This window comes from Polychytrium aggregatum, assembly GCF_025602895.1.
Source record: "Polychytrium aggregatum strain JEL109 chromosome Unknown BJ171scaffold_33, whole genome shotgun sequence".
Classification (NCBI taxonomy): Eukaryota; Fungi; Chytridiomycota; class Chytridiomycetes; order Polychytriales; genus Polychytrium; species Polychytrium aggregatum.
The window spans coordinates 334,139-358,337 of record NW_026516235.1 but is presented as its reverse complement, the minus strand read 5'-3'; the positions used below and the strand labels follow the sequence as shown (position 1 = coordinate 358,337).

The 24,199-nt window shown below is 59.1% G+C and overlaps 8 protein-coding genes across 8 annotated transcripts; 3 read left to right on the top strand and 5 right to left on the bottom strand.

The window, feature by feature from the left end:
• Positions 1–361: 361 nt before the first annotated feature.
• Positions 362–652, bottom strand: BJ171DRAFT_398801 (uncharacterized protein; the record flags this gene model as incomplete). Its single annotated transcript, XM_053107197.1, has 1 exon — positions 362–652. A coding segment is annotated over one exon (291 nt), but the record flags the coding sequence as incomplete, so codon positions are not given.
• Positions 653–2,781: 2,129 nt separating this feature from the next.
• BJ171DRAFT_601157 (biogenesis of lysosome-related organelles complex-1 subunit 2-domain-containing protein) lies at positions 2,782–4,214 on the bottom strand. The gene is made up of 5 exons (XM_053115070.1): positions 3,860–4,214; positions 3,617–3,707; positions 3,365–3,484; positions 3,099–3,203; positions 2,782–2,941 (listed from the first exon to the last, which is right to left on the bottom strand). Exons 1-5 carry the CDS (start codon positions 3,905–3,907, stop codon positions 2,910–2,912), a joined length of 396 nt encoding a protein of 131 aa, XP_052964316.1. The 5' UTR covers positions 3,908–4,214; the 3' UTR covers positions 2,782–2,909.
• Positions 4,215–4,232: 18 nt separating this feature from the next.
• BJ171DRAFT_515247 (uncharacterized protein) lies at positions 4,233–8,178 on the top strand. The gene is made up of 5 exons (XM_053111922.1): positions 4,233–4,579; positions 4,879–4,919; positions 6,147–6,310; positions 6,565–6,888; positions 7,132–8,178. Exons 1-5 carry the CDS (start codon positions 4,398–4,400, stop codon positions 7,756–7,758), a joined length of 1,338 nt encoding a protein of 445 aa, XP_052964315.1. The 5' UTR covers positions 4,233–4,397; the 3' UTR covers positions 7,759–8,178.
• A 3,858-nt stretch (positions 8,179–12,036) lies between these two features.
• BJ171DRAFT_515240 (uncharacterized protein) lies at positions 12,037–13,032 on the bottom strand (the record flags this gene model as incomplete). The annotated part of the gene is made up of 1 exon (XM_053111921.1): positions 12,037–13,032. A coding segment is annotated over one exon (996 nt), but the record flags the coding sequence as incomplete, so codon positions are not given.
• Positions 13,033–14,202: 1,170 nt separating this feature from the next.
• On the top strand, positions 14,203–17,598 carry BJ171DRAFT_187890 (Lecithin:cholesterol acyltransferase-domain-containing protein). The gene is made up of 6 exons (XM_053106146.1): positions 14,203–15,046; positions 15,205–15,554; positions 15,763–15,824; positions 15,917–16,907; positions 17,073–17,242; positions 17,358–17,598. Exons 1-6 carry the CDS (start codon positions 14,357–14,359, stop codon positions 17,498–17,500), a joined length of 2,406 nt encoding a protein of 801 aa, XP_052964313.1. The 5' UTR covers positions 14,203–14,356; the 3' UTR covers positions 17,501–17,598.
• On the bottom strand, positions 17,572–19,586 carry BJ171DRAFT_187894 (Alpha/Beta hydrolase protein). The gene is made up of 2 exons (XM_053106147.1): positions 19,118–19,586; positions 17,572–18,998 (listed from the first exon to the last, which is right to left on the bottom strand). Exons 1-2 carry the CDS (start codon positions 19,309–19,311, stop codon positions 17,696–17,698), a joined length of 1,497 nt encoding a protein of 498 aa, XP_052964312.1. The 5' UTR covers positions 19,312–19,586; the 3' UTR covers positions 17,572–17,695.
• A 1,625-nt stretch (positions 19,587–21,211) lies between these two features.
• On the top strand, positions 21,212–23,289 carry BJ171DRAFT_187875 (kinase-like domain-containing protein). Its single transcript, XM_053106144.1, has 3 exons — positions 21,212–21,744; positions 21,912–22,210; positions 22,295–23,289. The coding sequence occupies exons 1-3, from the start codon at positions 21,501–21,503 to the stop codon at positions 23,033–23,035; spliced, it is 1,284 nt and encodes a 427-aa protein (XP_052964311.1). The 5' UTR covers positions 21,212–21,500; the 3' UTR covers positions 23,036–23,289.
• A 254-nt stretch (positions 23,290–23,543) lies between these two features.
• On the bottom strand, positions 23,544–24,017 carry BJ171DRAFT_426808 (uncharacterized protein; the record flags this gene model as incomplete). The annotated part of the gene is made up of 1 exon (XM_053107781.1): positions 23,544–24,017. The coding sequence occupies one exon, from the start codon at positions 24,015–24,017 to the stop codon at positions 23,544–23,546; it is 474 nt and encodes a 157-aa protein (XP_052964310.1).
• Positions 24,018–24,199: the final 182 nt, after the last annotated feature.

Sequence of the window (24,199 nt, the reverse complement as noted above, 5' to 3'; positions counted from 1 at the left end):
GATGCGATAAGAGGGAATGGCGAAGGAGGAGGAAGAGGAGGATGGGGGGGTTGGATTGCGGAGAGAAAGAGTGCCAAAAACATGCATGTGCGATGAAATCAAAATGCTGGAAAAATCAAACGGGAGGTGCAAGAAGCAAAGAGAGAAAAGGAAGCAAAGGAGTGCGATAATTACGGGTGGTGGGATGGATGCATGAACCGGACGCAGACCTGCGAAGGGCAAGAGCCCGGCGGAGTGGGAGTGGGAGTGGGACGGGGATGGGCATGCATGGGGCCATGCATGGGATATCCGGGGGGATATTCAAAGCGCAAGGCGAGCCCGTTCAGGACCAGTAAGCTGAATGGCCTTGAAAGTAGGCTGCCCATTGCCGGAAGACCTCGGGCTCGACCTTGAAGTTGTAGTCCATGGCCATGCAGAACTGCTGCTCGAGCTTGTTGATCTGCTTCTGCGGCAGGCCCGAGAGGCGAGACCACGTCACCGGGACGACGGTGTGGTCGTCCATGAACTTGTGGGCGACCATAAGCGAGACCAGGAACAGGTGGGGCTCGGAGCCACCCGAGAGCTGGTGCGAGGAGACGCCAATGTCCCGAATAAAAATCAGCGCGACGATGACGACCGAGAGCGGGATGAAGCTCTGGGTCGCCTGCAGCACCAGGTAGATGAGCTCGGAGGATTGCTCAAAGCTCTTGCTCTCGTAGAGAGTTTGCATCGACTTGATGTTGCTGGGCAGGCGCCGAAGGATGACGTGGATCAAGTAGTTGATGAACATGGCCAGCTTTTTTGGCTCGGGTCTGCGCGAGTGACGAGGCGGGTGTTGCCGATTGGCGGCCGTTGGGTGCATGATCGGCACACAGGGCGCAGTAAGAGGCGATTCCATATTATTACTGTTTTTTGTGTGTGAAGTAAGGGTTGTGGGGGGGGATGCTTGGAGAGATGGAGGCTGGAGCGAGATCAACGAGGTTGTGGGCGTTGGTGTTGGCGTGATGCGGGAAGGGCAGGCGGGAGTGGGGATCGGTGCTGAGTGAGATGCAGGTTGGAGAGTGAGAGCGAACAACAGAACGGAAGGGAACGAAACGAAACGGAAGGGAACGAAACGCAGCTGAGAAGAAAAATGAGGGCGATGGGCAGAGTGCGATGGACGACGACGAATAGCCCTGGCGACGAGCGAGGTATTTATGGCTGGAGAGGAGCAGCGCCGATGTGGGGGGGGGGCAATGACGACCAGCATGCTCCGTGCCCTCGGCAGTGTTAATCCGCACCCTCCGCCTGCGAAAGAACAAGCGCGTGGAAACCGTAATGTGCTGGCATTTGTCGATGGGTTGGCCCGCTGGTTGGCGTGGCGGGTCACCATGTGTGTGTGCGTGTGGGCAAGCGAGCGAACAAACGCATCGCAAGGGTGTGCGGGTGAACAAACGCATCCGCAGGTGTACGGACGGACGAACGAGCGAACGAGCCCGTGTTCGAAGTAAGTGTGCGTTTGGAGAGAAGGGAGCAAATACGGGGGGGGGTGTTTGGGCTGGTGGCAGACAGGGCCCATGTGCGCAAGAGCATGAGCAAGGGACGGCCCTCCAGCGTGGCGGGGCAGGCGGTGTGCTGGGCGTTGGTGGATTGGGCGTTGGTGTTGGCGTTGGTGTTGGCGGCGGTGGATGTTTGATGTTGGGATGGAGGTGGTGGAAGTTTAATGTTTAATGTTTAATGTTTAATGTTTGATTTTGGGGTTTGGTGTTTGATGCGGGGCAATCCCCATCCATATCTCCATCTCCATATCTCCACATCTCCACATCTCCACATCTCCACATCTCCACATCCATCCGTGTCCTGCCGAATCCACTCTGCTCAGCGAGTCGGCACCATCTCAACTGCCGTCGGCTCAACTCCATCGTCAGCGCCGTGGTCGTCGCAATGACCATCTCGCCAACACACCTGTTGCCATCGCCGTCACTGCCATTTCGGTTCATGCCGTCGCCGCGATTGGCCAGGCATGTCCGCCATGTCGCACGCCCCCTCGCCCTCCCTGGTGCAGCGGCGCGCACGCACCCACGCCCCTGCGCACGCGCCACCACCGCGCTTCCGCCAGGGCGGCCCTGGACGAAGCACACGTTTGGCAGGTCGGATCGGACACAGGCGAGACCCATTTGGTGATGGGGGAAACCCTCACCCGGCAAGCAAACGACTCGGTTGGCGGTGCCAGCACCAGCCTGCTCGGTAATGTCGAGGCTGTCCATCTGCTGTGCAGCCCAGCACAGACGTCCTCGTCGCCGCTGTAGGCGAGGAATCCACTTTGGAGCCCCCCCGGCCTTGCTCCAGCGCTTCTGGTCCCCGCCGTCGCATTCTGCCTCCCTCTTGCTCTGCGTGCGTCGGCCCGCCGCGGCATCCTGTCCGTTCTCGGAAACGTTCGCATAGGTGTCGCCGTTATCCTGGCGACACGCCCTTCCAACGTGCAGCGTCTCGTCATGAACCTCCATCGTGGGAGCGGGCTGTCCCCTTTGCCAGGGCCGTGTGTCCTCGGCCGTTGCCGCTGGAGACCTGCACGCATGGCTGCTTGCCGGAGCAGACGGAAGTGCATGCGTGCATCCGTGGCCCTCTCGTGGCAGTTGAAGTGCCACCTGCGGCGGGATACAGGTCAATCCTGCCAGACCCCTGAAAGCTGGCTGGTTGGCGGCGAGAGGTTCGGCCGGTGTTTTCCCCATTGCGGCATGCCAGCCTTCCATCGCCTGGGACGAGCAGAGACGCACGGGCGGTTCCATCAGCACATCTGCGACTCAGTGCTGCTCATGAATCTCACGGCAGCATCGTTCAAAGAATTGCATTGTACTAGTTGCGGACTGGCGGCTCGATCACATTCGAGTACATGGTCCGTCGAGAGATCCGGCTGCGATTCCAGGATCACTATGGTCCGCAAGTCGGCATTACAGTGCTCCTCGTCGCTTCAGCGATTCCTCTGATGCAGCAATCCGGCCCGGTGTTAGTCCAGCACAGCAACACCACAGCAACACCACAGCAACACCACAGCAACATCATCACAGCAACATCACAGCAACACCACAGCAACATCACAGCAACATCACAGCAACATCACTGCAGCAACATCGTCGTACCTAGCCGCTTGGTGTAATCGTCAAGTTCCAGTGCCACCGATTCGATGACTGTGATCTGCCGCTCCACCTCAAAGATCTGGTGGATGTACGGCTCGATCAGCCCGTCTATTGCCCAGCAGAGCCGAGTCAGCGATGACGATGCCGCCAGTTCGAAGGGCGCAGGACATGCGATGATGCAGGCAGGAATAGGACATGCAACGATGCAAGCAGCAGCGGGCCACTCGGTCAAAGACTCCTCGTGCCCGGACCATCCTCGGTGTACCCACATTCGTCCTGCAGCTGAGCCATCGACTGAATCAAGTTGTGCGATTCTTCCGACATTTGCGAATAGCGTTCTCGGATTGCAAGATTCATCGTTTCCAGCTGCTGAAACTCTCCTGCAGCCACTGGACGGCCAGCCAAAAGTCGCATCATGGTTACCAGAGGCAGCGGCTGCTCGGAGACGATAATGGCCAATCGATGGTGCATCCAAGGGCTGTCCATATCCCAAGCGATCGGCATTGCGAGGCTGTTCTTACACGCAAAGTCGCTCTTCACACAGTTGGCCATGGCGGACGATGCCTCTACGGCTGCACTTGCAAGGGCTTTCTTTGCTTCGTCATGTCGGGACTGCAGAGCCAGCCCGATGTTTGCAGCATTCCCCAGACGACGACAGAGAGCAAAGAGGGCAAGCGGCATAAGATTGCATGTCGGGGTCAAACACGGCTATCCACGGACGAGTCCATTCGGCTGTGTAGCGATGCGGCAGAAATAATGCATACGGTCATCGGCGATGTGGCCGGGTGGGTCTGGGACGGCGTGGTGCTCATGCTGCCTTGGTCGAGACGGAGTCAAGGGCAGGACGGTGTCGAGGGGCGATGCGATCTCAAAGCGATTGCTGGGGCTCGTGGGATCTCTGGCGCAACTCGGGGAAGCCCGGCCAATATCGCAAGGTATATCGAATCCCGTATCGGATGTCGTATCGAATCCCGTATCGACTGTCGTATCGGATGCCGCTCCGAGGCCGGTGCCCTGTCCGCTGCTGAACCGTTTCGGAATGCACATCCGATGCCGTTTCGAACGCAGCCGCCAAGGCAGCCTGGGCCGAGGCAAGTCCTCGCCCGCTCTCGCCCGCCCTCGCCTCCTGTCCTGTCTGCCGCCCCCTCCACCGCTTCCTGCGACCTTGGTGCCTCCTCCATAGCTCCGATCAACCGTCGTTGCGGGCAACTGCTTCCCTTGCCGGCCGTCTCTTCCTGCCGTCGCTCCTGTTGCTCTCCGCACCCACCCCCTCTTGCTTCTTGGCTCCTTCGTCTCGTTGCCATGGCCACGTCCGGTTACGTCTTTCCCCAAGAGGATCACGACGCAGGCTTCTATCGCTCAAAGGCTGCCAATGCCGCATCGCCATCGCCGTTGCCCACGTCGCCTTCGGTCGCCGAGGCGGCCCAGGCTCCGTACTCGCCCACGACCCCGTCCATCTTTGATCCAACCACGCATATTTCGGGGTGAGATATCCGCTCTGTCGGGCTCCTGTTTGCTCGGCCTGTTTCATGTCCGCTCCGCCTCTGGTTGTCGCCACGCCGACCTTCCGATGGCCAGAGCCGGCCTTCTGTGTGCTCCTCCGCCATGCAGCTCTGCATGTGGAAGGGCATGCGCTCTGTGGCCGATTCGGGGCATGCCTCTGGAAGCCGCCGCCGCTGCATCTCGCGCTTTCAATGCTGGTTCGTGATTGTCTGGCTCTGCTCTTGCGTGCCTAATGGCCTGACCATCCGACACCGTTTGCCCTGTCTCTGCGATCCAACAGCAAAATCTTTGTCGGCGGCCTCAACTGGGAGACCTCGGATGGTAATTAACTGCCGCTTGCACTCATGCCGCAACCCCGATAACACCTGGCTGCTTGGAACCTCTCGTCCGCATGCCTTTTCCCATGCTTGCAGCCAGTTTCTGGTCCGCTGGCGACAGGACAGACATGAGGCCTCTCCCCTCGCATCCGCATCCCCCTCCCCCCTCTCCCCTCCCCACAATAGCCTCTTCAGTTCTCGAGTCGAAACGAGAGACGCACGGCGCTGTGAGCCGCAGAGCCAAAGGAGGACGCTTTCCCCATCCCAGAGTCGGCCCCAGTGTCAGATTGCGCCGACACCATCCGAGGCAGTGGGATCTCCAGGATCCCATCATCAGATAGCCCCGCCAACGTTAGAACCAGCCCTCGAGTCGTTAGGGGAGCCATAGTTCTGAATTGTAGAGCCCAGATAAGTTGTAGGTCCTTTCACATTGCCCTCTGTGCTCTGCTCTTGTCCGGCTGTCTCGGCCACCACCATCGCACTTGCTTCCTGCGCCTCTTCTTCGCATCGGCAATGGCTTAATAAAATCGTGCTCTTTCTTTTTTCTTTTTCCTTCCTCCTTACTCTCGGTGCTGTCGTTCTGAACCATATTCACGCTTCAATCCATGACTCGATAGCGTAGATCCGGTAGCCCGTAGCAATCTCATCAGGATCGACCCCCGAAGTGCAGGCAGACAAATCACAAACAACCACCAACACAGCCGCCATCGCCACACCAGCAGCAGCACATGCGACGATAGCCTCCATCCTGTAATAGCCCTTTCCATGAGCGCTTGTTGAGCCGCTCGCGCCGCTCCTGGCTGTGTCGATGATGCGGAGTGACACTTTGAACTGACGGTCTGCCTCCTCCATCTCTATCTCATGGCGGCTGAATCCCCGGGTTCGGGTCCATTCACGATGCGTCCATCCTTCGGTGGCGGGATTGCCGCGGCGGTGTATCTGCTGCTGTTCGCCTTGGCCCACACTCATCTCGACGCACCTTCCCACCAACTGCCTTCCCCGTGCGATATCAGTCTCGACACACCATCTCGGTCACTTTCGGCCCTCTCAGCCCGCTGCGTCTCCTCGTTCTCGATCAAATGCGATCTCCCGAGTTGGGGCTCATGGTCGCCCTGTGGCTGGCTGGCTGGTCGGCTTGATCCGAGCTTGGACAGATGACTGACACTCTCGTTTGTTCCCTCTGACTTTCTCTCTGCTCTCACCCTGACTGCTGCCGATTTTCAACGTGCAGCGGCCCTGAGAAGCTACTTTGAGGCGTTTGGCGAGGTCGACGACTGCGCTGTCATGAAGGACCCACACACCGGCACCTCCAGAGGATTTGCATTTCTGACCTTCAAGGACTCGGGTGTCGTCGATAGGGTACTGAACACCACCCACCATCTCGACGGAAAGCGGGTAAGATCCACCCGGAGTCAGCAGTCATGGGGCCTGTTATTTCTGATGGTTGTTGGGCGGGGGGGGGAGACGATGAGCTCCACACAAACGTACTGTCGAGCTCGGCTGGACCGATGCATGGGCAAACTGTGATTCGGAGTAGTGATGAGTCGCCGCATACAACCGAACGATCAAGTGAGCTACTCTTGTACTCGTCCTGTAATTGACTTGGGGCTTCGCCTCTGCTTGCCTCTGCTTGCCTGCGATTCCCATAGATCGATCCAAAGCGTGCTGTCCCCCGTTCCGACGACAGAGGTAGCTCTGGCCCTGGCCCTGGCCCCGGCTCAGGCTCGGGCTCAGGCGGTTCGTCAGCACACAATCCTCCGACCAACAAGCTCTTTGTCGGTGGCGTGTCTATCGAAACCAGCCAGGAAGAATTCCGCCACTTTTTCGAGCAGTTCGGGCCCGTCACTGAGGCCATGATCATGTGCGATCGCGAAACCCAGCGATCGCGTGGGTTTGGCTTCGTCACTTTCGAAGACGCGGCCAGCACCGAGAAGTGTCTCCAAGAAAAGGACATGAAGCTTCAAGATAGGATGGTACGTACAGCGCGGAACTCCTGCCCCAAGAGAGAGTGTATGAAATGGAATGAGCCGCATCGCTGTGTTGCTAAGCTCGTCCACAGTGCCGGATGGGTACCCACGGGCATTCCTTCCACAGCGCCTGTCCCTCTCACAGCATGAGAATAGGACCTTAGCTTGGCCGTGACCTGCAATTCCGCATCGATCAGTCGCTGCAGCGCTATCATCTCAGTGTCCTGTCCGCTCCTCTCCATTACCCAGATCGAAGTCCGACGAGCCACGCCAAAGGGAAACCGCGGCAACACGAGCAGTGGCAGCAGCAGCGGTGGCATGCATTCTCGCGGCGGCCCCGATCGCTTCTCTGGTCGCTCCTCTCGGGGTTACGGCGGTGGCTACGGCGGCTATGGCGGACCAGGCTATCGCGGCAGCTATGGCGGGAACCAGTCGATGGCGAACGGATACGCAGTCAACTACGCCAACGACTACTCTGCCGCACCGGCTGCTGGCATGAGCAGCCCTTACTGGCGCCAGGGCAGCATGGATGCTGCGGCTGCTTTCTACGGCGGCTCAGGCTACGGCTACGGCGGCCGCGACATGTACCAAGCCGGCAGCGGGAGCGTGGCAGAAGCCTACGCCGGATATGCCGCCTATGGCGCTGCCGTTGATTCGGGTGCGGCTGCCTACGGATATGGCCGCATGTCGTTCGGCAGCAGCGCCATCGTTTCTCCTGTGGCTGCTGGCACGGCGCCATACGGCTATGCTGCCATTGGAGCTGTGTCTGGAGCCATGCCCGGAGGCGGCCCCGATCGTGCTGGTCGCCGCCGGATGGATGATCAGCGACAAGGGCCCGACTCTCGACCGCGAGGATACCATCCCTACTCGCGCTAGCATCGCCCATGCGGCATCAAAGCTCGGCCAGACAGACTCCCAAGTAGCGTGCCCCCAGGACCAGGGTCGTCCTGGCATATCGACCCGGCGACCCGATCTCGACCCAACAATCCCGTCTCGACCCGATCCGACTTGGTCCTTTCAAGCTGCTCTGCTCTGCTCTTGGCTTTAGCCACATCGTTCACTTGTCTGCTCCCTCTCCACCCTATTGATGCTGACGCCGGCGTCCGGAACTTTCCCTCTCTTGAACCCCGACCTTCTGGCTCGGTCGGGTGTGTCTGCGGCGCTTTGTTTTCTGCTCCTTCGAGCTCGCACCTGCCCTTGACTCTGTCCATCTGCCTTGCTTGCCCTCTGTGTGTCGCTGTTGATTCCGCACTGCTGCCTCTGCCTCTCCGAAATACAGCACGCATGCCGCCGTCATCGCTTGCGTGGGAACGAATGCCTCTCGATTGAGCGGGGAGGAGAAGCAAGGGCGGGCCAAATTTTTTTTTTTTTGTTTCAATAGCGCACTTTTATTTGTGTGCCTGCCCTCAGCATCACTGATACTCGGCAAAGTGTCGTTCTGGAAGGTGGCTATACGCCTCCTCCCCTGGGCTATCTTCTATGGATAGGTGCTGCCCACCCAGCCAGGTCTTTTGTCAGCTTCACGAAGATTTGTGAGATCGTACCCCACAGGGCTTCTACCTCTGGGTCAATTCTCACGAAGCGCGCCATCCTCTCACTTCTGTCGTATCCAACATGGCTGAGGAGGTCGAGGATCTTGTCTATCGGCCCCACGCTGTCGTGGGTCGGTTCCTCCCACTCTGGGTGTCGGGCTTTGTATTCTTGGACCACCTCGTGGAGGCTCCCGTTTGGGTCCGCACATTCCTGAGCATGTGTTCTGTCGAGGATCACCGGGTCATTTGGGTCTGTCGTGCACTGCTTGCAGTGCCTCCTCCCGCCTTTCGGATGGCCAGGGAAGCTTCCGAGTCTCCATCGGGCCGCGATGCAGTGCAGCCATCGGTCCATTTTGGATTTCTTGGCAGCCCACAGGCCCGACATGGTCGTCAGAGGCGAGCAGGCCGCCGTCAGCTCCTTCTTCCGGTCGAAACTGCGGGCGTCTTCGAGGTGCATCACCATTTTCAGAGCTGGGCCGGGTTCTTGAACCGTTCCTTCTGCAAAGAGCCACCCCATTGTTCCCAGGGGACGCCGGGTCTTGACTTGTTCGAGGCGCTTCCAGTAGTCGTCCTCGTAGATGGTTGCTCCCAGGAATATGGACTTGCGTTCTGGGTCCGCGCGGGTGAATCGGAGCACCAGCGAGACCATCTTGTCGTCTTGGTCTTTCCGGTCCTCCCAGACAGCCCGGTATTGGATCGCCAGCTGTTTGAGGCGGCCCGACATTGATATGAGCCCGCAGTTGATGTGCATGGCTCCCCACGATGTGTTTCGGACCACTTTGAACAGCGCCGTGAGGCAGTGCATCTGGGTTCGGTTGAGCGTCTTGGCTTGTTTGGCTTCGAGCCGATCGAGGGACAGGGCATACTCCATCGTCGGTCGGACAAAGGTCTTGTAGACCCGCACCAGCGATCTGGCGGTCATGTTGCCGAGGGTGTATCCTTGCTTTGCGATCCGTTGGGCCACTACTTGGGCCGTCGCCGTCATCCTCTGGATCTGTCGGTCCATCTGGAGGCCGTTGACGTCGAAGGTGGCTCCGAGGTACTTGAACTCCTTTGCCATGGGCAATGGCTGGCCATAGAGTCGGAGGCCGGTTGCTCGTTCAGGATTGCCCTCGGAGAAGATCACTTCGCATTTGGGCGGCGAGAACTTGTATCTGTTGTCAATACTGTGCTGCTCGCAGATGTCGAGCAGTCTCTGTGCTTGTCCGGGTCTGCAGATCAGTGCGCCGTCGTCGGCAAACCACAGCGAGTTGATCTGGATGTTGATGCCGCGGGTGGTCGTCAGGGTCGTTCCTCCCTCCCTCCTCAGGAGTTTCGGGAGGTCGTCAATGAAGGCGCTGAGGAGCAGAGGGCTCAGGACCGATCCTTGGATCAGCCCCTTCTGCAGCCACACGGGGTTGGAGCGGCGGCCTTTGCTGGCCACTTGAATGTGCACCCGGTCAAACATGACCTTCAGGAACTCAATCAGGTTTGTGGCTTCCATGCGTCCCTCGATCTTGGCCCACATCTTCTCTCGCCATACACTGTCGTAGGCAGCCTTGATGTCCAGGAAGACGAGGGCGTATTCTTCTCCGGCCACTTTGCGGTCCTTGATCAGGCAGTCCAGTGCATAGATCTGGTCCAGGGTTCCGCGCTTGGATCGGAAACCGCCTTGTGCAATACCCATCGGTCTGAAGGCGTCCGTCAGGTATGGTAACAGTGCCCGCTCGAGGATTTTGCGGCACACCTGCGTGAGGCCTATCGGCCGGTACATCGCTGGGTCTAGCTGTGATCCCTTGTTCTTGTATACCGGGTGGATCAGGACGGTGCTCCATTCGGTGGGGATGATCGAGGCCTTGATTGCGGCTCGGCTGATGTCGCAGAGCCACTCCGCGACTACCGTCGCTACTGGGTGAAGCAACTCGCTCTTGATCCTATCGGAACCCGATGCCTTCCGTCGCGGGGCTGCTTTGATGGCGTCCTTGATGGTCTTGGTGTTGATGGCGGCAAAGTAACTGATGTCCGGCAAGTGTCTCCGTACTTGGCTTTGGGGTGCTGGCGCCGAGGTGCGGTCGTATTCCTCGTCGGTGTCGTTCGTGGCTGCCGACACCTTGCCAAAGTGAGTTACCAGCTGCTCGAGGGCCTCGTCGGAGTTGTCGAACTTGTGGGCGCCTCGCCTCTCCTGCCGGGTCTGTCGGGCACTGATGGCCTTTGACATCTCCGAACTGTTCATGTGATTGATCTCCTTCATGAACAGGCTCCAGCTTTCGCGTTTGCAGCTGCGGGTCTTCTGGCGGATCTCTCTTCGGACCTCGTGCAGTTCGATTCTGGTGGTGTGTTCCTCCAGCTCCGTGAGCCATCGGCGTTTCAGTCGTCTGCATAACCACCGGCGTCTCTTGTCGAGTGCGTTCAGGCTCTTGATGAGTGTGGGCGACTTCCAGATCCTCTTTGGGGCCGATCTGCCGATGACGGTGTCGGCGATGGTGTATATCGTCGAGGTAAATATGCCCCAGGCTTTGTCGATTGCCTCTTGGGCCTCTGTCTCGCTGATTGGGACTTGCGAGCCAACCAAGATCGGCGCCAGGGCTGCCCCAATCTCTTGTGTTGTGGGGTGTCGGGCCTGGTCGAAAGCCGCTTGGTATTCAGCCCTGGTCGCTGGGTCTTCGAGCTTCCTCAGTCTCCACTGGGGTGCGGCTTCTTTGGGGTAGGCGCCGCCTTGGAGGGGTAGGGTCGTCCAGATAATTCTGTGGTCCGATCCCTCGTACACACCGTATTTATCCACATAGAGCGCCGGGTTGTTGTTGGCCTGTGCTCTCGACGTGAAGATATAGTCAATGAGCGACTTGTGTCCTCCGCGGATCCTGGTGTGGAAGGGGGCTTCGACCGGTGGAACTATCCGCATGTTGGCTTGCTCGAGCGTCCTCAGGAGCGCATCTTCCTTTCCTGGGTCGGTGCGGTGGTTGCCGGTCACCACGCTGATGGCAAGGTTGAAGTCTCCCATCACGATGACTTGGGCATGTGGCTTCCGTGCGTATCTCTCGATTGACTTTACTGCGGTGGTGAACTCCTGAACCATTGCAGAATGCGGTATGTAGAAGTTACCAATGTAGACATTCGCCTTGTACCTCGTCCAGGTGTAGAGCCCGTTTTCATCCGTCTCGACAGCGTTGAGGTGATCCTCGTCGATCGTTGCACTGTTGAACACGAGTGCGATGCCGCCTCCGTGTCGGTCGGTTCGTCTCGACTCGTGGCATGTGATTCGCTCCAGTGGGTTTTGGCTGACAGGTTGCAGCTTGGTTTCCTGGATAGCGATGAAGTCGATGCTTAGGTCTTGCATGGCTTCTTCGATGAGGTACTGTTTCTTGATTAGGCCATCGATGTTGAAGGATGCTACTGTGAGCGTGGCCAGTTCGCTCACTCCTTCTGCTGCGTCGGAACCATTCATTGGGAACCGACGATGGCTCCTCTGAGGACGGGGTCCCCTGCCACTCCTTCATGGTTTGGTTAGGAGTCCGGCACAAACTTCTCCAGTTCACTGGGGTTTGCCTGACGGCTGGCCCCCGGTGCTCGCTCCACTGCAGCATCCAGGTCAATGGGCTGTTCCTGGATGGGGGGTGTGGGTTGGGGCTCCTGGGGTTCAACGTTAACCAGTTCCCAGGAGATCGGCTTTCCCCTGAGGACTTCTCCAACGAGCCTGTCGAACTCCAGCCGGTGTACCCTCGGTACCCTCATCTGGACCATTCGGGCGGCCGCCGAGTCTCTGGCTCGTGCCGCTTGGATAGCCGATCGCTTGAGGAATCTTTGGAGGTGGGCCTTCTTCTCCTCCGCGGTCTTCCTGCTGGGGCCAGGCTGTGCCGGCTCGTACTGGTGAAGCTGGACGCACTTGAGCGGACGTCCAGCCATCTTCTTGGCGATCTCCGCCTCGTCCTTCTTGTCCCAGAGAAGGATCTCCATGATGCGGTTTTCGCCGAAGTGAATATCGGCCATTTTGCGATCGTCGATGCCGCCTTTCCTGAGTGCCTTGCGTATGGTTGTCAGGGAGTTGGGCTCGATTCCCTTGAAGTACACAAACTTGGCGTTTGTCAGCTTCTTCTTGAGGTGGGGGTTGGTGAGGTCTTCGCTCGACCAGGCCGCTCACCATCTTGATCTTCTTGGGGTCCGGCTTGGCCGCGATCGAGGCAAGCCACAGTCTGGGTTGTTCTTGCTCAGGTTGGCGATCGATGAAGGCGCTCTTCGCTCTGGCTTCCTTCTGGGTCTCTTTCTGGGCCTGTTTCTGGCTCCGTGCGGCCATTGCGTAGGACATCTTGCCCTCTGATGCACCTCTGGCTGTCTGGGCTGGGGTTACTTTGTTGCTGGAGGCTGCCGCCTTTTCGGTCCTCTCGCGAGCCATCAGGGTTTTGACTCCGTCGGTGAGGCTCTTCGTCTCTCGGGCGACGAGGTTGAGGACCGAGGTCGCCTTCTCATTCATACCCTCCCTCGCTTTGTCGTCCGTGATGAGGTCGATGACCTTCTCGCGGAGGACGTTCAGCTGGCCGAGGATCTGTCTGAGGGAGAGGGGGCTCTCCTCGGGCAGGGTGGGTGTCTTGCCGACAGCCGTTCGTTCCGACGGTGCGTTGGGCTGTTGCTGGGGCTGTTCCTGCGGTTTGGCGGCGGATTCTATCTCCTGGGTGGGCTGCTTCTGTTCCTCGGTGGGTTTGGCCTGTACTGGGTTGATCAGCCCAGCCGCTCGTGCAAAATCTCGTCGCTCCTTGGCGGTGTGGGCCTTCACGAAGTCTTCTGCCGACTTTTCGTTTCTGGTCATTTTGGCCCAGAAGCTCATAGCTGCTATTGCTTCGCCGCAATGCGGCTGTGTGCATACGAAGTGGAAGCCTTGGCAATCCAGCTCCCACTCTTCCTTGGGCGGGGTCTTGCATTTGGGGCAGGATACCGTCTTCTGGCAGGTTTCAAAGACAGCCTTTCAGATGGCCGGGGTGACGTCCTTGGTCTGAACATACTGGGCGGCCTGTTTACGCTTCTGAAGGTCGTCGCCTGCGGTTCTCCATCGGTCTTCAAAGGAGGGATGGGTTGAGGCTTTTCCCCTCTTGCCGGAAGCCCGGGCCGTTCTTGCTTGGCGGCCTGGGTTGCCGCTGGTCGCTGCGGGTGCTTCTGCGTCTTGGGTGTCCTGCGCAGGAGGGAGGCTGTGGAGACCCAGTCCAGCTGCTTGCTCGGTGGTCGTTTCTTCGCTGGGGCCTTGGAGAGGGAGGTGAGGGGGCTGCTCCTCACCTCTGGGTCTGTTGGGGGTTGGGGTGGGAGATCTTGGGTCCTCGGCCTCCTCGTCCGAGCCGTCTGCGTCAGACGTGGGGTCTTGACCAGCCTGGATGTGTTGCCACCACTGCCTGAGGCGATCGATGAGGACGGCTCTGGTTCCTGTTTGCTCGAGGCCTCGCTCAAGGCATGCGCTTCCTGGAGTGGTTCTAGCTTCAGACCCTTGAGGCCTTTGGGGAGGGTGGTTGGACGTTCCGTGGGCGGTGCGTCGTTCCTGGAGGAGGATGCCACTGGTGGATCTACAGCTGGCATGGCTCCGTCGGGTTGAGGGGACAGTTGGTCTATGACCAGTCCCTTCTAGCGGGGAGGGGGGTCGTTGGAAGGTGTGTGCTTTACTGTCCGCTTCTGGCTCTCTCGAGATTCCCGAAAAACGAGATCAGGCGAAAGCTGCTGATATGCTGTCAAGGGGCGGGCCAAATGTGGCTGTGGCTGTGGCTGCGCATGCGGGGTTTGGCTGCGATCAGTTCTCCGATTCTCTTGCGTCGATGTTCGTGTCGACGGTGCGTGGAAGGCTTCCTCGATTGCGCTATCGCCCCGAGACTCCTCCAGAGCACCGGCGCACCCTCGGGGCCGTCCTATCGATATCAAGTACGTCTGCAGGCCACAGCGCCCCGCCATCCAGGACGCCCAGGGTATCTATTCCCAACAGAACCGCATCGATGGACACCGGCTCGTCGCGGCTGCGGAAGCGCCGGGGTTCCTGTGACAGCGACCCAGATCAACCAGCACATCCGGCCCAGCCCATCCACACCTCGGCCCAGGGCTCCTCTGAGTCGTCTGTCGCCCATACAGACGGCAACTCGGATGACCTTAGCTCCACCTCGAGGGCCGCCCCGCGGTACCGGTCGCCGGTGCGTCGAAGATATGTCTCGGTCTTCTCGGCCTTTGCCCGCTCGTCACCGACCCGCACGTCACCGACCCGCACGTCACCGACCCGCACGCATAGCCTGCATCGCCGGCTGCTTGGCATCGGCGGCAGCCGCAGCCACGCCGAGGCTTCCGAGACAAATCTTGCATATCCGACCCAGCGGCGGCTTTTCTTTGTCGTCGGCATTTTCTTTGGCCTCGCTCTGACCACCTTCCTTGGGGTTCGATACACCCCGATCGAGTTCGCGCTGCCCGAGCGGGCCCAGAACACCACCGGCCTCGGGGACTACCTCCTGACCATCCTGGGCGATGTCGACATCTCCAACCTCCTGGTCAACTCGTCCGCCCGCATGAACCCAGCCGAGGTCCTGGGCAACCTCACCGAGGCCATCGTCAGCTTTTCGCTGTTCTCGTCCGTGGTTCCCGAAAACGAAGAGTTCATGCCCGGCCTGAAACTCGCTGACCAGGGCCTGCATGCCAAGGCAAGTGCTTGCCTCAGCGATTTCACCTCTTACCACCTGTACGCTGCTCCCATTTCCGCTCGGTGCTAATCGCTCTGTGGATCCGCCCCCACCCCCGCTTGACTCCGGCTCGTTGTGTGGGGTAATGCCGAGATCTTACTTGCCGCTCTCTGCTGCAGCATCCGGTGGTCCTCGTTCCTGGGATCGTCTCGACTGGACTTGAGGCTTGGAACCCTCCGCCCGCATCCTACGACCAAGCGGACGCTGGCCACCACCACCAGCACCACAATAACAGCAACGGCAACGGCAACGGCAATAGCAACGGCAGTCATAACAGGGAGATACCCTGTGGCCAGAAATACTTTCGCAAGCGTCTCTGGGGCACCATGAATCAATTTCAGGCCCTGCTGCTCGACAAAGATTGCTGGATAAGCCATATGAAGCTCGACGAGAAGACGGGCATGGATCCGCCTGGGTTCCGACTGCGGGCTGCTCAGGGCCTGGATGCAGCAGACTACTTGTTCCCAGGGTAAGGAGCAGTGCAGCAAAAGTGTGTCGCTGTGTGGAGACACGTGGCTCCAAAGCTGCGATGCTCAATCGATAGTGTTGGTTCAGTTCTATGTCGTGATGGTGGGCGGATCCTCCGGGCCTTGGTGTGCGCATGAGAGTGCTTCACTGCAACGTTAGACTATCGCTCGGCTCGGCCTGCCACTCACTCTCCATTCACCGGCGACCAGCTACTGGGTCTTTGCTCGAATCATTGCCAACTTGGCAGCACTCGGCTACGACAATAATCAGAGTCAGTAACCTCCACCTGGGCGCACAGCTGCTTTGTCGGTGTGTGCATTTGCCAAAGCAAAGCTTGAGTCTGACTGCTGCTCTGTCTCGCAGTGATCTTGGCATCCTACGACTGGCGCCTGGGATTCGCAGATCTGGAGAAGCGGGACCACTACTTCACGTATCTCAAGTCGTCGATCGAGCTCCTTGTCAAGACCAATCCGCACGGCGAAAAGGCCGTCGTGGTCTCGCACTCGATGGGCTCGCTGGTGCTCTTTTACTTTCTGCACTGGGTACAGAGTCCGGCCGGCGGGAACGGCGGCGATACCTGGCTCCAGGACAACATTCACTCCTGGGTCAACCTTGCCGGCCCCATGCTCGGCGTCCCCAAGGCCGTTTCGTCGCTGATCTCGGGCGAGATGCGCGACACTGTCCAGCTGAACTTTGTCGGTGCATCCATCGCCGAGCGGCTATTTTCGAAACGGGACCGGGCTGCCCTCTTCCGCACCTGGACGGGTCTCCCGTCGATGCTGCCCAAAGGCGGCGAGATCATCTGGGGCCATTCTGGCGAGCCGGCACCGGACGAGCCCCAGAGCAGCCCCGTGCCAGCTTCTGAACCGTTGTCAGGCCCCACGAGCAGCAACGGCATCCCAACCAACTCGTTCTCGACTATGGTCGACTATACAAGCCCACAGAACATATCCAACCAGACCATTACCGAAGCCATCGATCTCGTCGTCAGCCTGGCTGCCGATGCCATTACCGATCGCTGGTTCAAGACTTACAACAACTTGAGCCGCGTGGCATCCTCGAGGGAGGATCTGCTTGCTGCTCACGACGACCCATCCTTCTGGACCAACCCCTTGCTCACTCCCCTGCCCAACCTCGGCGACAACTTCAAGCTCTACTGCATGTATGGCGTTGGACTGGCCTCGGAGCGAAAGTACTTTTACAAGCGCGAGAAGCTTGCGGATGTCATGGATCCAGAGACCCTTGCAAAGTGCCGATCCGAGTACTCGGTCGACTGCGACTGGGCACATTCGATTGATGTCACGATCAACAGCAAGGAGCGCTCGGTCGAGAATGGTGTCCAGCTGAGCGACGGGTACGTACTCGAGCGAGGGAGTGATGGAATAGGGACCGCTAGGACCCTCCAGAAGACTCGATTTGCGTCGATGGCTGGTGGTGAGGTAATCGGCAGCGTGTTGTTGACCCTGTTTGCCCCCCCCCTTCGCAACTCGACTTGCTGTTGCATATGCGGTTCTGTTAGCGACTCGACCGTGCCGCTGATCTCCCTGGGCTACATGTGTGCCGAGGGATGGCGGCGGCGACGCTACAACCCGTTCGGTGCCAAGATCGTTACTCGAGAACACCTCGACCGGACCGACACCGGCGTGACCAGCTTCAGAGGCGGGCCCAACTGCAGCAGCCACACCGAACGTAAGTGATGTAACCCGCCGCCCAAAGCCTGGGATCCGGGGAGTTATCGGTGCAATGACGGCCACGCCTTGGTGGAGAAAGCGGCTGACAGAGTGAGTGCTCTCCTCAAATGCAGTGCTTGGAAACCACGCTGTGATCGAAGACTTGCTGCTCATCGTGTCGGGCCACGATACGGAGGACAAGCTCTCGGACCAATTCATATCTGAGATCCGGGAGATATCGAGGCGGGTTCGTTTGCCGGACGGGTTGGATGACTGACGGGATCGGGCACTCCCAAGGTCCCAGTGGCTCTGCGCATGCTCTCTGCCCATGGGCTCGACGATTGGATGATATGGATCGATGTTTTTTCAGACACTCGGATGGAATCGCTCCTCCATGCAACATGATCACACTTCCAACTCGCCAACTCGCCAACACGATCATTCACTTCAGCAGGATGGGCTCCCTCCCCATTCAGAGCTCGCCATCGACCCAGAGCTCAATAAGCTCCTTGAGGCGCTTGCCTTGATCCATTGGAGCCAAGTGTCCTGCCTGCAGCACTTCCACTCTCCACAGATTGGCGGCTCGGGTGGCATAGCCCGCCAGCTCACCGGCGAGGTGCATAATGGTTCTCTCGGCCTTGCCGTACTCGTCGCGGCCATGCCAGTCGAGGCCGTCGATCCACTCGGTCTGGCCCATGACGCCGTCGCGCAGGTCAAACTGGCCGTGGAACAGCAGAACCTTGTAGCCGAGCTGCAGGAGGCCCTCGACTCTCTTGGCCTCGGATCTGGAAATGTCTGCGACGAGATGATTGTAGACGGCCGGGTCCTTGTCGAAGACGCCGCCGCTGGCGGACGCAAGGGTGTTGAGACTCTTGCGGACCGAGTCTTGGTTGAGCAGGACATCGAGATCGCTCCAGTTGTTCTGGATGCCGCCTTTGCGGACGTCATACCAGTTGACGCGGCCGGTGTGGTTGTTGAGGTATTCGAACAGGTGGTTGCGGACCAGGGTAGCGGCTGTGAACTCGCCGCGGTGGATGTGCGCAACACACAGCCGGGCAATGTCGTGAATGTCCTTTGCTTGCGATCGGGAGACCAGGCCCAGGGCCAGGCTCTGAGGTGCATAGGCCAGAATCTGGGTGGCGGGGTCGGTAAGGCCGTTTCCGATGGCAACACCGGCGAGAGGAATGCTCAGCTCGGGCGCAAGGGCTGCGGCATGGTTGTGGTGGTGGATGGCCATGCCAAGCGCAGGGATGACCTTGCCGGCGTAAGACTCGCCCGTCAGATAAAGCGGGGCGGCCCGGAGCTCGGGGAAATGGGAGTAGAGCGCCAGCAGACAGGTGATAAGGTCGGCGGAAATGGCCTCTTGGTTCTGAGTGTATCCGTGCTGGTAGGCGGGTGGCTGGCGACCTGCGGTGATGGTATGGCCCTGGCTGCTCTGATCAGAGAGCAGAATGTCCCAGGCAAGCTGCTCGGCCGAGATCACAGGGACCTTGGAGTCATCGCGGGGGTGGACAAAACTGTATCCGGTGCCGACGGGGTTGTCGATGAAGAGCATCGAGTGTCGCTGGTTCCAGGAGAACGGGTTGCGCCGGAGCTCGCCATTGTCGATGAACAGAGGGCCGTTTTCATGGAACAGACCGATCATGGAGGACGAGCCAGGGCCACCTTGGAGCCACAGGACCAGGGGCGGATTCGAGACCAGAGGCGCTTGGGCCGGGAAGTACCAGAAGAACATCTGGGCGGAGCCGTTGCGGCCCTGGTCGTCATTCCATTCGCTGGACGAGGTGGAATGGCGAGTGGGTGAGCATAGCCGAGTGGCGGCAGGCAACGGCGGGTTGGAAGCCTGGGCGTTTGGGCATTTCCTGCCATCGCAGCGACGGACATGCGAGCATACCGGATGGGGATGTGGCCTGCGAAGGAGCCTTCGATGGGTGATTCGCCAGAGGCATACGGAAGCGGGCCGACCCGGAAGGCATCACGAGAAGCGACGAATCCCGACGACGCCGGGGAGACAACAGCAGCGCCGTAGATGCAGAGGCAGGACAGCCACACAAGCGAGCAGAACAGACGAACAGAGAAGACCATCATGGATCGGATGGATGCGGACGGGATCGAAGGAGGACAGCCGAGTCAGGGCAGGGAAAAGGGGCGACGGCGGATGGTGGTGGTGGGGGGACGAGGAACAAACTGTTTGAGAGAGCGGCCAACGGATTGGGACGGGCTGTTTGGATTCCCATGGAAGGAGGCAAGACAGCACGGAGCCGCTATCGGGGCACGGGCCGAGGACGAGGCTTGGCTGTACATCGATCAATTGTGCAAACGGGACACGAATTGAATATCAACTGGACATCAATTGAATGTCAACTGGACATCAACGGAGCATCAACGGAGCATCAGCGGAGCATCAACCGGACATGAATCGAGAGCGTGCATGTGACCGGCGGATTGGCGCGATATGTGGCGATGCAGCGGATCGAATGTGGCGGGACGGGACGCGCCACACACACACAGGCGGCTGCCGGAGGGCTGTTCCGGGGGCTGTTCCGGCAGCGTGCGCAGCAGTGGGTGCAGCAAGGGGTCCGTGGCGACACGGGCGCGCATTGGTTGCATATTCAGTGGCGCCGGGCGACTGCGGGCGCCGATCCAACTGTACAGCGGCGAGAATGGACAAGGACAGCCTGAAAGTGCAGACACGCGCACGGACACGCACGCAGACACGCAGACACGGCGCAGCACAATGCCACTGCGACAGTGCAGTCGCGCAATCGCCTCCGCCGTGTTCCGAACTTTCGCGCCGTGACGGTCTTTGGTCTCCGCCGATCGCACCGCTCTGCTTTTCCATCGTTTCCTTTAAACCTGCCTCGTTTCCTTTAAAACTTGCCTCGTTTCCTTTAAACTTGCCTCGCTTCCCATCGACTTACTTGTTTGCTCGTGCTGTCTGTCCATCGCCTATCCGCTGCCTCAATCCTCCGCCAATCTCCCACATTGCCTCCGTTTCGAGAACCTCCATTCTCTTTCTTGCTGTCCGCTGCTGCTCGCTGCATCGACGGCTTCTGCATCACGGGTCCAAACACAGCGCTCGCCATAACTGCTCGGGTCAGGCCGCCTCGGCTCGCGCCGCCAGATTGATGTCCATTGGACCGCCCCGCTCGCTCCCAGCCTGTCTATTTCCCTCATCTTGTTCGCTTCCACCATCGGATCATTGAGCCCTTGAGCAACACCGACAACAACAGCAACATCATCAGCAACATCGTCAGCAACATCATCAGCAACTGCACCAGCAGCAGCAGCAGCCCATTGCATTCTTCTTCCTCCCATCGCCCCGCATCACTGCACACCTTCTTCCATATTCCATCGCCGCCACAAGCCAACAGGATCGTTCGCCATCATGTCGTACTCCCAAAGAACTGACTACCGCGGCCCGGCGCTATCGTCGTCGGCCTCGCTGGACTCGCTAGACTCGTCGCTGTCGTCGACATCTCAGGACTCCTGCCCCGCTGTGGAGACGACGGGCTCGTGCTCGATCGGACCCGCGGGCCTCGCTGTTAGTATTGATTCTACCCCCACCTGCTATCGGCCGTTTCCTCCGTTCCCCACCCATTCCCATCACATCCCGGCTCGCCGTCAGTTTCCTCCCCACCATCTGTTCATCCCCTGGATTCCATTCCTCCACCACAACTGCCCTCTTTCGTCGCCGCAGCTGGTCGTGCGGACGAGAGACCATAGTCCAGCGGCCCAGACACCGGCTGTCGATGTGCAGAGACCATCATCGAGGCCCACAGCGAGTTCCATGCTGTTGCTGAACTCCATGGTCGGCGCTTCGGCAGCACGATCCCCTTGGGCACTGTGGCTGCCGCTCTTGCCGGCTACGAGATGCCCCCCATCGCAACTCTCCCCGTTGCGTTGGGCTGAGCCCCCAGCACAAAGCCGTGTCGGTGTTTCGGACGGCCCTGACGCCGCCTGTACACTTTGCCGCCGCTCAGAACCACATCTTTCCAGCGTGCCGGCAGAAGCCCGCGCGGCCATGAACCCGTCTGGGTGCTCTGGGGGGGGGGCTCCATATCTTCTTGCTCTTCTTCCCTCGACCGTTCGTGCGGGCAGAGGTCTTGGCTGGTCCCTTCTCTCCCTTGGTTCCGGCGCTCACCTCTCCTCATACGCTCGCATTTCCTCATATTTGCATCCTTTTAACCCGTATCTCATCCGACCTCTCTCGTCTTCAGGAGCTCTCGTTCGAACAGCTTGAGATCTCTCTTCGTTCCAAGTGGCCCGCGCCCTCGATGAATGCTGAAGACATCCAGCAACCCGACGAGCTCCTTGCCGGCCGCTATCGAGTCGTCCAGAAGATCGGCTCGGGCTCCTTTGGCGATGTCATGGAGGCTGTCGACGAGCAAACCAGTTCCGGCGAGCACGTTGCCGTCAAGATCATCAAGAACGAAGAGGTATACTTTGATCAGGGCGTCATCGAAGTCGGCATCCTGTCGTATCTGAACGCCGTGCAGGGCGACCGAGACTACAACATCGGTAAGTTGGTCAGCCAGGAGCTGCTTCCATCACGACTGGTGCTGCTGTCACCACGACTGGTGCTGCTGTCACCACTACCGTCGCTGCTGCTGCCGTTGCCGTGGTCGCTCTGGATCGAAATTTTGCATCTCTTCGTCTCACGCCCTGTCTCCCGTGGTGTCATCCAGTGCGCATGAAGAACTACTTCATCTACAAGGGCCATCTCTGCATCGTTTACGAGCTCTTGTCCAAGACCTTGTACGAGGTCATCATGGGACGAAACTTCAAAGGTCTGCCGCTGTCAACGGTGCGGGCCGTCGGCTACCAGATCCTTTCTGCCCTGGTTCTGCTCAAGTCCGTTGGCATTGTCCACTGCGATCTCAAACCCGAGAACATCTTGCTGCAGTCGTGCGAGTCTGATGTTTCGGCACAAAAAATCCGGGTCAAGGTCATCGACTTTGGCAGCTCATGCTTTGAGCGTCAGGAGGTAGGACCTGGAGCCTGCATACTCGTCTCGCCAATACCCTCTGCCCATGGCTCCGATTACTAAAGCTGAGTCCCTCACACGCAGGTTCCAACCTATCTCCAGTCGCGATACTACCGATCGCCCGAGATCCTCATCGGCCATCCGCCAACAACATCCATCGACCTGTGGTCGTTCGCATGCATCCTGGTCGAGCTGCTGACCGGCAACCCGCTCTTTGCCGGCGACAACGAGTCCGACCAGATGCTCAAAATCTGCCAGATCCTGTCCTGTGTGCCCACCAACCTCCTCAACCAAATCCAGGATATTCCCCAGAACGCAAACATGCGTGTCCTATCCATCTTCGAGCAAGACGAAGCCACAGGTGATTTCCGCCTCAAAGACTTTCCCGACGAATCCAGCCGCGACACACCCGACGATTCTTCGACGCTCCTGGACATTGTGATGGAAGCTGCCCCGACGCACACGGGCCACCACCCGTCAAAGAAGACTCGATCCCGCCCCGAGGAGTCTCGTCAAGAGTTTCTCGAGTTTGTCGACATGATCAAGAAGATCTTGGTGCTGGACCCCGAGCAGCGCAGCACGATCGAGGAGATCCTCTCCCACCCTTTCTTCAGCTCCGAGGTCCTCAAGGAGCAGCAGAGGTATCATCTCGATGCGGAGACCTGCAGCGTGGACGCTGGTCATGCCCCCGACGAGTCGGACCTGGGCCACGAGGTCCTGTCGTGCTGCTCTCAGGACAAATCGCGGCTCTCCTCGCCTGAACTGGCCATCAGCCAGGTTGGCGATCGACGCACTTCCTTGGAGTCGGCCACACACGTCAAGTGATCCCAGGCTTCCGAACCCACTGGCGCTCTAGATTCGCCACGCCTATCTGCACGAACAACAGCCCATCCCTCGCACTCCAATGAGAAACATCCTTCTCCGCTATTTATCATCCATCTCCGGCAACTGCCAATCTCCAATGGTCTCGCGCCGCTGGCCTCTTTTTGTTAATCCATATGCTAGACTCTCTCCCTAACACCTCACCCCCACACCTCCCTCCAGAAACCCCATCCCACACGCATATTTACTGATCTCCTTGCGGCTCTCGTTGATCATGCGCCGCCAGTGCTCGTGATGAACCACTGTGAAAGCAATTTTGAGTATGTCTGCTTGTCTATCTGTGTTGACTCAAGTCTCCTTTTTTCTCTCTCCCTTTGTTGGTATTCCTTCCTCCGTATCCCTAACGGCGCACATGAACGGTCCACCTCCGCTTTAAAGTCGATGACTGGTTATTTCCGCAAATACACACACATTCACCCATCATCGACTGGCTTCGACACCTGGAGGGATCTCAGTGCCACTGGCCAAGCTCCTTGAGGCCTTCGATGGACCACTCGAGATTCTGGTCAGCGGATTTGCGGTACCACTCGATTGCCCGGGTGTAGTCCCTCGGGACTCCTATTTGGTTGAAGTAGCTGTAGCCCACCATAAACTGCCCGTACGGGTAGTCTTGGTTGGCGGACTTGCTGAAGCATCGGCTTGCGTGCAGCCAGGCTGTCACCACTCCCCAGTGATAGCGGTGGCACCATCCCAACCAGAGCCGGCTGTCGCTGTGGCCATCATGAGCCAGCTGCCGGAGGAAACTTGAGGCCCGCGCTTGATCTACAGCCGTCCCAAATCCTTCGATGAGGTATATGCTTTGGAAATGCTTGCAGAGCCAGTCTCGGTCGATTCCTTCGCCATTCTCGTACCAGCGACCGAGCCCTACAGGAGCTTGAGGGATTCCGCGATCCACAAGAGCATGACAGTTCGAGAGCCTTGTCATGGTCTTGTTGGCATCCATTGCCCTTGAGAGACGACTCGGCCAGATGGAACTGTGCCATCGGATGGGTTCAGATGGAATCCAAGGACAGACAAGGGTCCGCGAGGGCGAGGTGGACGTGTCCAGCTGTTATGGTTCCATGATCGAACGTTGGTCCTGCCTGGTGGGTGCGATGGCCTCCAGAC